This window comes from Fringilla coelebs (genome assembly GCF_963513975.1).
Source record: "Fringilla coelebs genome assembly, chromosome: 5".
NCBI classification, from domain to species: Eukaryota; Metazoa; Chordata; class Aves; order Passeriformes; family Fringillidae; genus Fringilla; species Fringilla coelebs.
In genome coordinates this window covers 46,136,340-46,154,549 of record NC_140033.1, presented here as the reverse complement: position 1 = coordinate 46,154,549, position 18,210 = coordinate 46,136,340, and the positions used below count along the sequence as shown (strand labels likewise).

The 18,210-nt window shown below is 39.5% G+C and overlaps 2 protein-coding genes across 2 annotated transcripts in view; one reads left to right on the top strand and one right to left on the bottom strand.

Annotated features, from left to right (window-relative positions):
- Window positions 1-5,905, bottom strand: part of SCYL2 (SCY1 like pseudokinase 2) — a 29,372-nt gene extending 23,467 nt beyond the window's left edge. The window contains exons 1-2 of the mRNA XM_084206531.1: window positions 5,746-5,905; window positions 1,729-1,932 (exon numbers count right to left, since the gene is read on the bottom strand). Coding sequence (XP_084062657.1) covers window positions 1,729-1,905 — 177 coding nt within the window. The 5' untranslated portion in view covers window positions 1,906-1,932; window positions 5,746-5,905. The remainder of the gene's footprint in view (window positions 1-1,728; window positions 1,933-5,745) is intronic.
- Window positions 5,906-5,997: 92 nt separating this feature from the next.
- DEPDC4 (DEP domain containing 4) lies at window positions 5,998-17,659 on the top strand. Its single transcript, XM_084205403.1, has 9 exons — window positions 5,998-6,099; window positions 6,999-7,425; window positions 7,934-8,082; window positions 8,605-8,791; window positions 10,355-10,581; window positions 11,413-11,555; window positions 11,750-11,875; window positions 13,105-13,183; window positions 15,538-17,659. The coding sequence occupies exons 1-9, from the start codon at window positions 6,015-6,017 to the stop codon at window positions 15,753-15,755; spliced, it is 1,641 nt and encodes a 546-aa protein (XP_084061529.1). The 5' UTR covers window positions 5,998-6,014; the 3' UTR covers window positions 15,756-17,659.
- The last annotated feature ends 551 nt before the right edge of the window (window positions 17,660-18,210 follow it).

Genomic DNA, 18,210 nt, shown 5'->3' with positions numbered 1-18,210 from the left:
CAGCCAGCCCAAAGAACATTCAGAAGGTACATGGGAGAGAAATAAAAAATTATGTAAAAGAACATCTATTGCAGTACAACACACCATAAGCTGTATTGCTCACAATTTGTTTTGCAATGGCAAAGTGAATGTTCACACGGTGTTACCTAACTGGTAATGTTAATAATGAATGACAATTGCATGTCAAAAGACCAGCCATCTAAAATTCCATGCAGTACAACTGCTGCTGTATTTTCAATTACTAATGATGGCATACAACTGCACAGATGGTAGTCAGGGTTTACAGATATACTGCAGGACCACACGGAGCACCTGAACTAAAACTGTGAAATTGTTGGTCAGAATGCCCATTCAAGACTTGAAAAAGGTGATTGACAGGAACCTAGTTACATACACTCTGTCAACTATATAGTGAAAGAAACTTGCTACAACTCTCCAGACATCAAGGATGTACCTGCTACAGGTCAAATGCGTACTGGGCACATAGATTGTATAAAATCTATCAAAATTACCATGCTTCCAATGTTTTCACTGTGTATAGCTGAGTAAGACCAAAAAAAAGCCCCAATCGACTGCTATGTTAAGTAAATTCAGTAAATAAAAGATGCACAGAGCTCTGCACCAGCTAAAAAAATTCATGAAAACATGGCAAAAGTACCTGATTAAACATTGTTCAGACTCTGTCACATGGAATCAGATCACATATTCTTTGCAGATTGTTTATTGTATGTATTATATATATATATCTATTTGCTACTATTTATTTGCCTATGATCTAACAGATTGTATAAACATTTTCCAGAGTCATTCCCTTGTGTCCATTTCTTTTTGGTACATTTGCAGCAAGCTGTTGCATTGTCTAAGTGACTTCACATTACTTAGCACTACTTTTAACTAAAGACCATAATTTATTAACACTTCTATTTACACTTTTAAAATTGTATTTCCTCCCCAAATTTGAAAAAACACTTCTCACATTTCTCCTGTGCAGCAAAAGAATTTTCTGTAATAATAATTCTTAAACTATGTTTTTTGCAAACCTTCTTCAGAAGTCACAGTCCTATATTCATTTATACATGTAATTTCAAATGAGTCAAATGTTTGAGTATTGGTGCTCTAAACCCTAATACTTTAGGGAAACTTAAAAGGAAGAACACTGATCTGAAAGCAGCAGATGGAAAGCATAACTAACTTCCTTCACAACCTCCTCCTCTATCCCATGCCTTCCTGTTACAGTATCTCAAAACATAAAATTTCTAACTGCTCAATTTCTGTATGGTAGCTGAGCAAAAAACTACAGTCTTGCTGACAAAAAATGATGACATACTTCATGGTTATTTTAAACTGTAAAAATCCAGAATTGTTATTCAAAAAAAGCTGCAAGGTGCAACAAACTGGGGAACCAACCCATGGTAAAGCAAACTTCTTCCTTCTTGTCAGATCACTTTTAACTCGGATGAATTCTTCATCTTCATTCCAAATTGTATGCTACGAATGCAGAACCACTTCTTTCCCCAACAAAAGGCTTAAACCAAGTAAGACTTATATATCTGCGAACAGTGTACTTAAATAGTGCTGAGGTTTTTGCGTCATTTCACTACCCTTAACGCGAGTCTGTCCAGTCGGGCTTTAACTGCCACTTATCAACGGCCACTTATCAACTGCTACTGCAACTTATCAATCTGTCATCTAATGTTTATAAACACGGGTCTTTAGTTGATAACTCACCTGCTTTGTTGATTTTTTAGTTCCATTAAATATCTTCCAAGCAAGACCATTCCCTCCACTGGCGATGTGTCGCCCGACATCGAATTCCCTGGTGACGGGATTTCCCATGACTGCACTGGTGACATCAGCCGTCACCTTTGTGACAGTGCTCTTCAGCTTGTTCAGCATGGACTCCATGGTTTCAATTTGCACCAATGGCTTATCCTACAAAGACAAGAAAACAAAGGTTTCACAGTCCTCTCAATTCAACCATTTCTTGAAAACTGTAATAAAACTGCAATAAAACTGTAATGCAAAGAATTTATAAACTGTCCCCCGACAGGAAAGGTTCACACTCTGTGTATTTGCATCCATCAAACAGAGAAACAAATCTGAAGGAAAACAGACTCCTTTAATTCCAGCGCTCACTGAACTACTCATTTGTCTGAAGAAAAGGATTGCTTTAAGATCCCAGGCCAGCAAAATAATGGATGTGTATTATACAGACAGCAAGCAAAAACCAGAAATATACTTTTCTATGCAGTGCTTTTCAAAATACAAGCTCAAAATTCAGTATTTTGCCCATCAGACATTACCATCTGTATGATCCAACGATTAATGAACTTAAGTATTAAGTGCAGGGGAATGAAACAAGAAAGCATCTTTTTGTGCTTTACCAAAATTGTGCAAGGAAGCTTTTTTCACATCACCTTTCAAATTTTAGAGCTAAAAGACTGCGACAGCTTCCAATTTACTTCATCTTCCCCTGCAGTGTGGACTTTGAGAGTTTTCTATATTTTCTTAATAAATCTGACTGGCCTATTCTGCCAGATACAAGTTTTGAAGCCATAAATGCAATTGTGTCTCTGATAATGCATACAAAAGAAAGAATGAAGGCAGCAAACAAACAGCAGAAAAAAGATATAGACATTCAGCTTCCTTATCTGTGTGAGCAAAGAAAAAGAGAAGGCAAGAAGAAATTATTTCCTGGAATTGGTATTATTATGTAGTATATTCAAAAGCAACACTTGAGGATATTTCTTCAGTCTCTCTTTCAAGTAAGATGTAAAGACTTCTGTATCCTTCAGTCAAACTTAACCAAAATCAACCACACTGAAGTTACCTGGACATGCACTCCTTCTCTCCCTGGTAATATAGATTTGATTCCACTACAAATCAGGACAAATAATCTGATTAGGTTGCAATTGCAAAGACAAACTTGTAATAGAGGTCTGTAAATTTAGAAGAGGTAATAAACATACTAAACAAAACTCTTTAAAAAGTTCCCTGTGTTATGGGACAATTCCCTCCAGTGAAATTGTGTGTAACAGTATTAGCCAAGCCCCAAGCAAGTCTTAGTGCAGCACTGCACACAGAACAGCTGTGCTGCTCTATCCTGACTCTTCAGATATGAGAAGCTGTGTCTGAAATCAACAAGACAATCTTAAGAATAACTACAAACTTGTTGGGTATGTAGTTAGTGTTTTGTTGAGAACATACCTTGAAATAAATTATGGAAACCCAGAATTCCTTTATTAAGTACTTTTATTTCAGTATTTGAAATTTTATTATTACAAGAAATTAATTTTACTTTACGATTCATTATATGGAAAAACACATGCAAGTCCTAACTGTGCAGCCCTACACCAAACTTCTATGAAGACACTGGCCAATATCCCTGTATGAAAAAACTTTTCATCAACCTAATAAATAGGCACAAACAAGGATCATTCTAAAACAATGATTATTCTAAAATGGACCCATAGGCATTTCCAGCTCTCAGCAATTTTATTCAGCAGCTATTCTGTGGGTAAACTCTATATGCTAAAAGACTATAAAATCAATCCTAACGAGTTTAAGATAATCCCAAATCTAATTTACTTGGGTTTAGATCTCATGCTTTTTCCATTGTTTTGTTCACTCCCAGCCATCAAATCTTCTATAGTACCAATGCAACATCATCTTGTTAGGACTCTCAAACACTTTGCAAAATTAACTGCAGAAATATTATTAAGAAAATGCATGTGGATGCATGTTCAAATTCCTTTGTGTAAATCTGAAAGGAAGCTTTCTCTACAGAAATGGTATGAAAATGGTGTAGTATTCATTAAATCAGAAGCCTCCTCTGCTGTGGGTGACAGACGAACTGCAGTGAGTAGCCTGAAAAAGCCACTAGGTGAGAATGTCAACAGCATTCCGGTATCTGAAGTGCTAGAATTTAAAATTCAAGCCTGGTAGACCCTGTCCAACCTGTTCCCTTCCAGCCTGACAGTAGGCAAACTATTGTTTAATTTAGCTTCTGAGCAAGCAGTACCAAGAAACTTATTTCTCAATAAGCAGATGGGGTTTAAAGCTTACATCTACCTAACTGTAAATTTGTAGAAATCCTCTTATTAACATCTGAATGTAAGCTAAAAAAATATATTTTGCTTTATAAAATTGCTATCACCAACTTCTGTAAAAAATCTATATATGTCAACTGGAACAAGGTACCTAGAAAATCCATACCCCACCAAAAATAGCTGTTTTGGATAGTATCTCTAATACCACAAACCATGACAAGTAAACCACATCTGAAATACACAAGTCTAGTTCTCAACTGTAGGAAAACTTGTTTGGTCAGTTAAGACTGGTCTAGTATTCCCAAAAAAAAAAAAACCCAAAAAACAAAACCAAGTGGCAATAAAGTCAGTCACCCACAATTAAATTTGCATTTCAAGTTAAAAGGTAATAAATGAGACAAATGCAAAATTTGAAGTATAGCAGTGTCTGGACAAGCAACACAGGACATGCAATAAATGTTTATGAACTCTTCCTGTTTGAATTTCATGAGTAATATCAATGCTACTGATTCTGAGTCTGTGAAACATGGAACTAATCCCAAAAAATTCTGAATGTTCAATATGTTTTTTCATGAATGTCCCTCACAATCAGTAATGGTTTTTATGCTGATGTACATCAGCAATCATACGGCAGCATGATGAGAACAATCACTTAGCAAGGTAATAAGCAACAACCAACACTGCACTCAGAAAGGAGGCAGAACATTCAAAATGTTGAAATACGGGCTGTTGAAATCCAAAACAGACTGCCCACCATTTTTCAATTCTCACTCATAAAAAAAAACTACTGCATAATGCCAACCCAGCAGTTTAACCTCAAACTAACTCATGGCTTCATCTGATGTATGGCTGTCGGTGCACACTGTACAGCAGTATAACACACACTACCACTATTCTGAACTGTAACAAGCTGGGATCCCCCTTTGGGAACCAAGATCAGCAGGCTGGTGCACAGCTACTTCATGCTGCCCAACCGCATCCTATCCACCTGACCCGAGCCAGGATCAATTCACAGAAGTAAGTACTGGAACAACCGAGTCACAGCAAATAAAAGGACAAAACCCAGCATTTTTAAAGAACAACCAGGCTTTTGCATTTGTTACAAAAACATCGAGAGGGTCAAACGCAATGAAGCACTGGACAAGGCTGCCCCTGCCGCACCTCACCTTCTTAACTTTCATGCACCATTTCGGTACCGAGCTTTACCTGAACCCCTACCAAAACCTGACGGAACGAGATCCATGGACAAGGTTCTGTGTGTCGCCGGGTGACAGGTGAAACCCAGCCTGTGCACTGCACAAACCCCGGTCAGCCTCCTGCGGGCCAGTCCTCCCGGATGAAGTATTTACTATTATTTACAGCGAGAGCGGACTCGCACCGCTCCGAGCCGCAGGGCCGGTGCCTGCGCTCCTGCTCCGCGGGGCAGCCGGGAGCAGGGCGCCGGGGGGCGGGCGGCGGCCGCGGCCACAGGCGGCAGGTGACCCGCGATCCGCCGGCTCGGGCAGCTCAGCGCTCTCCGCCCGGCCCTGCCCGCGCGGCGATCGAGCCTCAGGGGCGGCCCTTCCCCTCCAGCCGTCAGCGTCGAGCACCCGGGACCCGAGACCGCCGCCCCCGCGGAGCCGGCCGGCCCTGCCCGCCCCGCGCAGCGCCACCAGGCCACGGACAGCCGCTGTCGACCCGGGCCGCGGCCTCTCACCTGAGCCCGCGGGAAGCTGCCGGCGCAGCGCCCGGCTGCCCGTCGCCCTTTGGGCCCAGCGGGCCGCCTGTCACGCCGGTTCCGTCTCTCGCTCAGACCCCGTCCTGCCGCGACTACTCCATAGTGACGGCGGCAGCCTCGGCGGCGGGGCGGGGGCGGCCGGAGCCGGGCTCACTTCCGACCCGCAGGGGCGGCGCTGGGCGCGGCCGGGGGCGGCGGGCGGGAAGTGATGCGCTCTGCCGGCTTCCGCCAGCGGCCCGGCCGCGGCCATGGCGGGGTATTTGACTCCGCGCTTCAGGAGGATCCGCAGCCAGAGCGACTTGCAGCCGCGGCGGGGCAGCGGGCGGCGCCGAGGTGGGCGAAGAGCGTCATCCCTGTCTCTCCGCCGCAGCAGCTTTTCCCCCGCTGTGTCGGGGGAGCCGGGGAGCGGAGCGGGCTGCGAGGGGCCGCCGCCTGCTCGTTGTTTGCGCTGGCGCCCCCGGCTGCCGGTGCCGCGGGAGGGGGCGTCGGGCAGAACGGGGCTGGGGGGGCTCGGCAGCTAAACGGGGAGGAGAGGAGCTTCCTCCGGGCGTACCCCTGGAGCTGACGGGGGACGCCGCTGGTAGGGCTGGGCGTGGAGCTGGGCTGGGCGCCGGGCGCGGTTAATGCCCTGCAAACACTTTGTCTGCTGAGCTGCTGTGTCAGGATCAACTGGGGCTTCGGAGCACCTCCCCCAGTGGGGCTGAGAGCGCTGGGCTGCTCAGCCGGGAGAAGAGAAGGCTTGGGGGTGTCTTTGCGAGGGTGCAAAGAGGATGGAGGCAGACTCTCTTCAGGGGTACCCAGAGAGGTTTTGATATCGTTTGTGGACAACTCGGCTTCTGGAGATATGCAAAACCTGGTTGTGGGCGACCAGCTCTGGGTGGGCTTGCTTGAACAGGGAGGTTGGACCACATAGACCCCAGAGTCCCTGCAAGCCTCGGCTGTTTTGCGATTCTCTAATGATTCAGTGCATACGTACAACATGTGTGGTCATAACAATGACCGAAAAACCTTCATAACTTGTTTCTAGTGGATTTTTGTTCTCTTCTCTTGACTCTACCACAACGGGTGTGTGTCAGCTTACAGTAAGGACTGAGTCATGAAATATTGTCTTTGTCTGTAAAATTCAGCTGATTTCTGATTTTTTTTTAATGTAAAACTAAAATCACGGTGTTTTTTTTTTTAAAGTATTAAAGGTTTTAAATTTGTAAAACTTTCATATAAACATTTTGCAGACTGTGATGGTCCTTTTCAAGCAACTCAGCTGTGGAATAGTATTATACATGCCCTTCACAATCAAGTGGAAATCAAAAGACGTAGACAACACTTGAAAACATATAGAAACTGTTTCACCGGCTCCAATGCTGTTGATGTGGTACTGAGCCATCTTATGCAAAGCATGTACCTAAGCTGCAACGACATTTCTCGGCTGAAGGGGGTCCGTGTATGCCAAGCGTTGATGGATCACAAAGTGTTTGAGCCAGTTGGAGCCAAGCTTTACTTATTCAAGAATGGGAAGGAAACAGAGTTTGAAGACACAGACACTAGTCTTTATAGATTTGTAAATAGCGGTCTTGATCCTCTTCTTCCAAGAAAGAATAAGGACAATGAAAGCTTATCTCCTGAGCAAATCTGCAAACAGAAAACAAAACGATGTTCCAAGTGAGTTATTCTGAACTAATTTTTCTCTTTTTAAAAAAAAGTTAAAGAGGGTTACCTTTAAGTTATGTCTGACTAAACCAGGTGTTGGAGACTTCTGAAAAGTCTGTGCCACTTTTGGGAAATGTCATGGCTAAATTGTAGATGCTTCCAGGTGTTTTTAGGTAAAGTATTTTGATCTGTCATTTGCTATTTGGAATAGAGTCTGGCACAGTAGCATAAGCCTAGGAATAATTTGGTTTTGCTATCAGTTGTGCTGAAATCTGAGACTTAGCATGAATGAGCTAGTTACTGAAAGCCAGTAAACAAAGTGGAACTACAGACAGTATTTGGAATCAATGTCCTTGCCCTTTCCACAAGGCAGATGTGGATGATAGGAATTCTAGTGGCAGGATAGACTCCATGTACAATAAAGCCCTAAAGCTCTGATTTAAGAGCAGTAAGCAACAGAAAGCCAACTGTGTTCTAATAGTATTTGTTGTACATCTTTTTTTTTCCCCTCCCTAAGCAGGAAGTGTGGCACAACACTTTCAAACCCCTTAGCATTGGAAGCAGCTGATAAAAAGAGGATTGAGGAGCTTCTTCAGTCAATATATGTTCATGCATCTTTACCTCCAAAGATCATGGTTAATGAACCAACTCACCTGCTTTCGAAAGGAGGTGAGGATTGAATTTTTTCTTTTTAAAATTAGATTGTTCTTCACTGTATCTTGTAGTGATTGCCCCATTTCTGTTCAGCAATGCTCCACAGAGACGTAAATTTAACCTGTCATTTATAACAAAATATCTAAATAAGCATTAAAGGGGTTAATGCTTGTAAACAGAAGGAAACACAGCAGGGTTATATTTTTGCATAATGTGCTATTTATGAAAATACTACTTCAGAAGGAAGTAGGTCTTAAGATTAAGACTATCTTTATTATGTGATTCCTTTGCTTTTTACTTGTTTTTTTTTTCTTCTACTAATTAGAGTAGAGTAGAATCCTAATATGATGGGGGAGACATTTTTTATTTTTTTTAGCATTCCTATTTTGATCCCTTCTTACCCAGCACAACAACTTCACACTATGCTGTTACCAGTTTTTTTGAACATTTAAAAGATTCTTTAGTGAGTAAAAACAAAGGTTAGTTGTTTACATAAGATCTTGTTTCTGAGGGGTTTTTGTTTGTTTATGGTATCAGTAATAGAAGATGTCTGGAAACAGCAAGCTCTGCTACGACTGCTGCAGTTAATTGATGTTCCCCTTCTAGAAGATATCTTGGTGTCTTCAGTGAAGACAAAATCAGACAGTTTTGGCAAAGAAGAAGACGTGATTATATCAAATACTTTCCTGGACAGAGAGGTTACATGTAGCTTAAACTTGCCCGAGTAAGTTTTATATCTATTAAATAAATTTGTTAGTAAAGGCTTTATTTTATTCTTGATCAAAGATTTGTGTTAAGTGACCAAATAGACATCATTATGTTTGTGTACTTGTAGACAGAAGTGACATTAGTGTGATTGACTTCTTTTCAGAAGCGGTAAGTGATTTCACAAAAAGTATATGTTTAGAGTTGGACATTTGAGCATTTCAAGTAAACATTAAAACTTTAACCTTGAGTGTTGTAAACATGCCTAATTTCTAGATCAGATTCTTTACTCTTAGGTCTCTGTAACTGACATCAGAACTTGAAAACTTTATTCTGAGTCTTTTTCACAGTTCCTGGTGGCTGTGATGTGAAGATACAAAGTCAATAAGGCATCTATTGTTAGCAAGAGAAAAGGAGAAACCAAGCTGTAGCACTGAGGAATGCTTATATAATGAGAATATAAATGTGGCTGCATGTTGTTAGTGTTCTTTTCCTTAAATCTTCTCTTACTTTTGTAGTGTTCCTGTTTAGTGTACTTAGGCAGATCTCTATCTTGCATGTGCTTCTAATGAATATGTCAAGGCTCATGTGAATGTCTTAGGAATTACTATTTTTGTCAATTCAGTTTTTATCTTCAATTTCACAATCTTTGTTTCGGTTCTCCATGATAAAAATAAGATTCTGTGGATCTTAAATAATATTTGCAACTTGTCATTGGTTCAGATCAAATTATTTTACATCCAGAATCAAGTAAAAGTAATTGTTCTTCTGCCCCACACAGTTCTATGATTTTATATTCCTTCTGTACAAAATGGTTGAGACTTTTCCTAATCTTCTGGCTTCTTTCAATAATAAATTATGCACCTGAATTTTAGGTGCATAATTAGGTTACATTTTCTTTCCTCAGTTGAGATATAGAGACAATAGATGCTTGTGAAAACTCATGCCTTTATAGTAGATTATATAATAAACTGCTTCTGTAGTCCTCTGGGATCTAACCAACTTTTATTTTCCTCTTTTTACAAACTAACTGCCTTTTTCTCTTCTGTAAAGATCAGCTTTTTTCACCCTGGTTAGCCCTGGTGGGTTGTCAATGTGTGTGTTGAAGTAATGATGGTGGTGGTGTTTGGCTTTTAAATACTAGCTGAATTCCTGGGGTCAGTGACAGTCTGGCATGATTGCTTGTTTTGCTCTGGGTTTGTCTCAGGTGTATTGCCTTTAGCATCAGAAAAACATGGAAGTTGCCCATTTTGAGCAGGTTCTTGAACTGCTGTAGTGAAATAAGTTACACAAACTGCTTAATAAACCAGTTCAGCATTGTGGTTCATATATGTGACTATACCTGCATGGTTATTTCTATCTAGTTTTCTTTTAAAGGATTAAATGGACTCTGTGATAGCTTAGTTGTTTAGAGCATGGTGCTAATTACACCAAGGTTACAGATTCAATCCCATTTACTTAAGAGTTGGATGCAGTGATCCTTGTGTGTCCCTTCTGACTCAGAATATTCTATGAATCTGTGAAAATAAAAACACGTAGAGCATTTTAAAGCAAGCACTAAAACAACTTTTTCTTTCTGCAGGCTTGACAGATGGCTCTATGCTGCAATTGAATGCTTGGAGTATTTTCCTGACCAATTCCTAGTGATGGTCTGTCAGCAGTTACCTCAAAGCACTAACAGCCCCAGCAGTCTGAATACATACAAGAAGATTCTTTTTGATGTTATTATGAAGTATTATAGTCAAAAGAAGGACTCTCTTCTTGCCAGTCAGGATTTTGATATTCATTCAGGAATTATAGAACTTATAGGTAAGAGCAACCTGGAACAAAAAACAAAGATGAAAGCTGTGTAGAGGAAGTCACTAAGTATCAATTGACTGAATCATGGCACCATTTGCAGTGCCATTGCAGATGCACTTTTTAGGTTGGAACGAAATGCTCAAGATCAGTATTAGGAACCTCTACTCAAGACAAGGACAAATTTCAAAGTTAGATCAATTTGCTTAGGCATGGTCCAACAGAATTTTGAGAATCTGGAAGGATAGAGATTCACTAACCTCTGTGGGTAACTCAATATGTAGCTACTCCCATTGTGCAACTTACTTACCCCAGGTCAGAATTTGCCTTATTGCTACTGCTAAGAAATTATGTAAAACTAAAATCATTGCTATAAAGTTTTCATGTTAACAAGAATAAGATTTTTAAAGTTAGAGACATAGGATCCTTTTTAGCAATAGAAGTTATTTAAAATTATAAAAGGGACTATTGAGAACTCTCCCATCATATGCATAGAAGTAAGCCAGAAGGGTTTCATTTAAATACAAGTTTAAGACTAATTCTACCTAAACAGGCTTTGTTGCTGCTGCATCAGTCCTATTGGGTTGTTGTTCCTTAACCCCAGCTGCCAGCTAAGTACTATAAAGCTGCTCACTCACTGCCTGCTGCCACCCTGCCACTGGTGGGAGAGGAAAAATTAAAACTTGTGGATTGAGAAAAGAATCCTTTAATAACTGGAACAATGTGAAATTTTGTTTGGAAGGAAACACCTCCAAAACTGAGATTATTTTTGGTATTTAAATAAGTATTCATGACTCTGAAAATGAATAGTAACATTGGATATGCTGTTTTACTCCATGGCAGAAAAAGGAAAAACAGATCAAGCTCTAGAGGCATTACAACTTTATTTAAAATTATTAGCACCGAATATTAGTGAAGAACTTCACAGGCTCCTTACGTTCCTAGCCATTGCATCAGAATCTGAGGGCTACAGATTGCAAAAACAAGTAAGTATCTGTTCTGCTTAATGTGAAAAATAGCAGTTTGTCATAGCAAAGCTAGAATTTTTGTCTAGTTAGAAGTATTCCATTTACTGCCTTTCTGTGTCAATGTTTCCCACTGATAGCATCCTGTTGTACTTAGTCTTTGCTAGCACTCTGCAAGTCAATCTAATGCCAAATCCGGGTACTACTTTTTCTAGTTTGAGAACAGATTTGTGATCATCAAGACTTGTACAAAGTTCATCTTACAAAACAGGACGCTGTCAAAGCCACAGGCAGAACTGCTGACTCAATTTCTGATGGACAATCACTCTGAGCTCTTCAAGGTATCATTCTCCTTACATCATTGGTTTTGTAATTTTAAATGTTAAATGCCATGAATTGCTTTTTTTTGAGTATGACAAGTCTGAGGAACTGTGTTTAGTGTTCCATTTGTTACAGTTTAATAGTACAGCCAAACAGGGTGAGAAGTTATTCCAGACTATACAGGACAGATTTTTGAGAGCTTTGCAATCCTTTATAAATTATATTCTCTCTTTGTATTTGAATAATTTCTATTAGGAAAATATTTAAAATAATAATAATTTTTATAGAGTCATTTTGGCGCCTTGTTGGTAATGAATGCCTACTAAATGTTTAGGTATCTTAGTGTCTTTCTCCTTTAGAAGTTCACTGGCATACTCTGAGTGGTAGACAAATGGCATGCTCTTGTACCCCAGTGTATGTGTACAGCTTTTACAACTCTAAAAGATCCTTCAGCATTTTGGAATGTTAACTTCTAAATTGAAGAAAACAAATAGAACCACAAAATGCTAGTAGCCTTTCTATTAAACTTGATGAGTTGTGTAAATATGCACATATAATTTCCTTAATTTATGTTTCATCATATTGTCACATATGAAAAGATGAAACTTTACCTTACCCTATAAAAATAAGCTTCACAGAAATTTGGTTTCAGTAAAATACTGTTTTATTTTTATACAATACATTGATTTCCACTTCTGACTTCAGGTCAAGACATGTGAGAACTTTTTTTTTTTTTTTCCTAATTAGCTCCATTTTAGTTTGAAAGCATTAAGTGGTTACTGAGGGTTTTTTATTTGTTAGTACACAGCCAACCCCCCTTTTTTAATTTGTGTTAAGGTTTCTGGCATGAGGGTTGGGCCTTTGATTCTCCACTGGAGTTATGGCCAGAACTGTGCAGCAGTGACAGCGAGTGGACAGTGGTTCATTCTGACAGCTGCAATTGAGAGCCTTGTGTGAAAGCTGAAATCAGCTTGTTTTGCACTGCAGCTTTTGCCATAGAAAATGGCATCTAGAACTTTTTGCTTCCTATTTCTTTGGCCAGAAATACCAGAAGTAAACACATGCATCTTACTAAAACTATGTATTTTAGTGCAATTCTGTGAGATACTTTGTGTACCTAAATAAATGTGGGCATAAATTCTTCTGCATTTAACTATGTATTTTTAAATTGGTTTTCTGAAAGCTTTAGGTTATAAAAATGAGGTAGTATTGCTTTTGTAATATTTTCTTTGTTGGGTTGTATTTTTAGGCTCCTTTAACTCTTCTGGAACTAACGAGTAGGAGACTTCAGAGTTTGCTAGAAGGGCAAGATCCAGATATCAATTCAGGTAGATGATGAGAAGTTTTTAATGTAAATTATTGTATAAGAACTAATTTATCATCAGTTGACTATAATTGTGTGTAGACTTATTTTCCTTTGTTGGAAGTGATGCATTTAGGGGGGTTAGTGGCTACTACACTAAGTATTAAATTATATGCTGTCTGCAAATCTGGTGTGAATATTGGAGAGCAAGGATTCTATTAATCTAGTTTGGATATGCTATGATTTTTTTTTTTTTTTTTTTAACCAAATAATTACTTCTGGAACTAGTAGTGCAAAATGTGCTTCCTGAAGTGATTTGCTTCTAATTTGGTTTGAGAATTTGATGGGACTTCATATTTAGGAACAGTATTCTTTTATTTTTGCCATAGGACACCTATAAATTCTCACAGAACTCAGTAGTTCAAGGTTCTGATAGATTACTTGAGCACAGACTGTGATTGTTTAGAGTTTTGATTGTTAAGTGTTTTGAAGTACTCTCCCCTTTTTCTGGGTAAGCATAAAGTTCATTAAGATCTTAGGACTTGTGCACCAAGTATCAAATGCCTTCCCTTTAGGCTACACTACCCTTCTGTATGTGGGGTTAATGCTTTTCAGCTTATTTCTTTTGAGCTAACGTTCTGTCTGGCCTTGCTGCCAATAATGATTAAAAGGGCTGGCTTAAATAATTGAATTTCTCTCTGGCTCTTCATCTTATTTGACTCCTGTATTGGCAGTGCATTGTGTGCTTAAACACTGAAGAGAAACCTCTTGGGAAACAAATTGCACTGAGTTATTTTGCTGTGTAATAATACATTTAGTACAGCAGCTGCCAGAGAAGTAGTTTGGTTCAGAATCTTTTACCATCTGTGCTGGATTCTGGAATGAGGCCAAATGCCTTCTGGTTCAGTGTTTTGAGAATCACACATTATGAAGCCAAAGAATGCAGAGATGAGCAGCAGTGGGAAGAGCTGCCTGTCTGTAATATTTTCAGAGCCTGTGTGATCCCCATTGACACACTGAAGAGACAACAGAAGCACAAACCCCATATTCCATTTTTCTTACTAAGTTTTGGGGTTCCAATCTATAAATGCATATAGGCTCCATCTACTTGCTGAAATAGTTTGATCTGATTGTAAAACTCTCTGGCATGGCATATTCCTGTTATCCTGTGTGCTTCATATGCTGGTGTCATTTTCCCTTTTCTTTCCAAAATCTTTCCTAGGAGCTATTGAGCATTCTTTGCTGGTGAGCTTCTTAAGTCCAGGTGGGAGCAGGAGGGAAGGCTGGGAGACCCAGATAAGAAAAGGGGTCTCCCAATTGCAGGAAAGTAATCCTTAGGTCTGCTGGAAATAAAAAAGACTAAAACCAGCAAGAGAACTCTGGAATTGGTTTTAATCTAGTAAGACACTTGAAACCACAGAACTAAAGATCCATGCTGAAGTTTTAAGAGTTAATATCTTTGTCAGTGGTTAAGCCTCCCCTTCTGAAAGAGCCGTCTTTTTTCTTCATCTGATTCTACTAAACCATAAAAGTATTGGTGTTTGACAAACTTACTTTAGAAGATGGGAAGGACAGGCCCACATGAAAACTCTGACAGCTCAGGTTAATACTACTCTCTATGTGAAGTCTAAAGATGATGGTGTTTGTAAAGAAGGATTAGTAAGAAAACTTTCCCCTTTAGGCAGCTGACACTTGTTCAACCAAATTGCTCTCTAATATGTATAGGAGTAAAAAGTGTCTGTGGAGTAGCTGAGTGCCTGTCTTTCCTCAGGCCAGAACTCGCCTGCCTAGTGAGGGGGCTTGAGTCCTTGCAGGGCAGTACTTTACTGCAGAGATTCACAACCTTTTAAAAGCTAAGGTGTGCTGAGTTAAGTATCTCTCTTGCATCACCTCTGCTTCTGGTGCCCATACCATGCTCAGCTGTCTACTCACGTAGAAGCTCCTAAATTCTGTTCCTGATTTTTGTAGTCTGGTTTAGAGGCAACTATTTCTCCAAAGTGTGTATTCACTTGCATTAGGTACTGAGCCTTGCTACAGAGAATCTTTGAATCCTGACAAATGCCAGGTGCCATTTTTATTGTGTAATGTTCTTCATGTTTCTGTGTGATTACTGTATTTGCTCTTTGTCTTGCAGGCCTGTTTTGCAGTACAGAATCTTCTATGATACTGTACTTGTAACACTGCTTTTCAACTTGATTTTTTCTAGTCATGTTTAGATTTCCATCCATTCTCAATGAAGAGCTGTATGTTTCACATTGCTTGTAGATGTAATCACATCTGAACTGGAATATCAATATACCTATGCTTCTTACCATATTTTTAAACAAGATTTTTACATGATGCATGAAACTTAATCTGAACCTCTGATTTCTCACAAAGGCTTCACCTTCTGTCAGCGCATTACAACCAAAGAATATGAAGATCAAAAGCAACAAACCAATCAGTATCTTCTAGCACTGGTTCAAGAGATAGACAATGACCCTACTGTTCCTTCGAAGCAAAAGAAGAAATTAATCAAAGAATTCCGAAAATACCATTCTTTTGTCTACTGTAGTGGTTGTAAAACTACATGTGACTTTTGTACTCCAAATGGTTAGACTTTAATACAGCCTTTTTAAAATATTTTTTTAAAAGAATGAATGAGGCACATGAAAATTGCTCATTAAAAATGTTTTTATCTTACATCTTTACAGCTTCAGTTTCAGGAAGCTGCAACTATCAAAATTAGTATGCTGCTAAAAAGCATTAAATCTAATTAATCTTTTAAGCAAAATACACTTAATTATTTGTAGGTAAGTAGTAACAGCTCACTGTTTGGGCTGCCTTGAGTTCAGGGTTTAGCACTTTTTTCCATCTGTCTCACAGCCCCATGGCTTTCTGTCCAAGCCACATCTATGTTCTGAGCCATGCTTGGGTTGATAATTAGTAGGGGGTTTTAATTTTTTCTATCTTTAATTAATAATTACTTCATCTCATCTTAAACTGTAGGTTATGACTCCTCTGGGTATTGTAAAAGTGTAGAAAATGTGTAAAAAAATGTTGGAAGCAGGTCAGTGGGTTTTGAATCTGCAGCAGAAAGGATTTATTAGGCAGGCGAGCTCTGTGTGCTTGCAGTCAGTAATTACAGCCTGTTGTTACTGCCTCCCCACTCTGGCAGACTGAGCTGCTGCTGATTCAGGGGAAAAGTTACATTTTGAAGAAACCCTCTCCAGATCTCATTGTAGGCTCCCTTAAGGTACAGGAAGGCAACAATTAGGTCACCCCAAAGCCTTCTCTTTTTCATGCTCTGTCTTTATTTAATAATAAATAAATATGTGATATAGTGTGATAGGGGTTATATTACTTCTTTCATCCTTGCAATAGACATTTTGTCATGTATTGGACAAAGGCTCAAAGATTTGGTATTGGAAAGGATCTCTGGCCTAGTCTCACCAGCCAGGTTGGAGTTGATTAGTGCTGGCTGCTCAAGGACTTTTCCAGTTGAGTTTAGAATATCTCCAAAACCAGGTATGTCACAGCCACTTAGGTGAGTCTGGTCCAGACTTTCACCAGTCTCACAGTATTTAAAAACAAGCAAACAGCCCCTACCCCCACACCAAAAAGGAAAAATAAAAAACACAACCAAAATAAGCTGCCTTATGCTTGGGCGGAATTTCTTGCACTGCCTCCTGTCCTTTTCACTGGCACTGCTGAAGTGTCTGGTTCAATCTTCTTCATTCCCTCCTGTGAGCATTCTCAGGGCTAAACAATCACAGCACTCTCAGCCTCTTCCCTGTGTGACAGATCCTTCTCTATCATTTTCTTGGCCCCAATGCTGGACTAGTTCCACTATAAGCATGATTTTTTTTTTTTTTTCTGTTGTGAGTGTGCTGGTTTAGGTGTCTCCACCTACCTATAGGCTTCAAATATAGTCAAGTGAGCAGGATACCAAAGCTTTCTTAGAACAAGTGCTGTTTTTTTTTAATTGAAATAGTTGCACTGTAAGATATAAACAACACAACCTATTACCTGTACACTTAGTTAACTTGAATATTTGTAGTAGCCTTATTTAAATTACCTGGGCCTATTAGAAATCAGAGAATGTAGTTGAAATCTCTGTCCATGAATCCATATTTATGCACTTGTTATTTAAGTGTGACTCACCAGTGTGAAATAAATAATTTCTAGAGGAGGAAAAACATCCAAGTTTCCCCTTTCAGAGGTGAATGCCCTAATTCGTATACTATGGGGCCAAGTATTCTTTTCCTAGACCCATGTGGGATTGTGGTCATTTACCCAGAAGAGGGAGCATATACAGAAGCAGGTTACTGAGACTTGTAAACAGGAAAGTATTTCCTGATTAAGTGCTTCTGGTGTTGAGTAGTAGAAGAAAGAGGTTTTAGTTGTTTTTTTTTTCTAATCTCTCTCTCTTTCTCTGTCTTCTGTCTGTTTACTGTGTCTTATTCAAAATACAAAACCTGGTAACAGGCAGAGGTGATAACATGGTAATTTGTAGGCTGGGTGGGCTGGGAATTGCTTTGGGGAAAACTGTGTTGTTAAAAAACAAACTTGCACTTTGTGACTTGATTTAGAATTTTCTGGTGCTAATTTAAATATAATAAATAACTGTATAAAAAGTGATGAGCCTTTCATTTCATAGTGTGTTCATCAGGAAGAGGCAGCTCGGGGTGGCGGGCAGGTAGAACCAGGTATTAAACAGTAAGGAAGTGTTCTGAGCAGCACTTTATAGCTGCCCTGGGGTTCCCTTCAGTTCATGGGACAAGAAGCTACGACTGATCTAGTTCTGCAAAGGAAAAGAAGAGCTCTTGAGAGCCCTGTCTTATTCACATACCCTAAGAGAAGGATCTACTTACCTTTTAATCTTCTGTTGACAGAAGCTTGTTATTTACATGTAAGGCCCACAGAATAGGTTTGGTGAATTATAGACTACTGGTTTTCAGTTAAATTCCAAAATTAGAAACATTTTATTTGACTTAATAAAGTTTTGTCACTTATTTTTAACAGTATCTGACACAGAATCATGTGCTAAAGAAACTTGGGACCTGTCGCTCA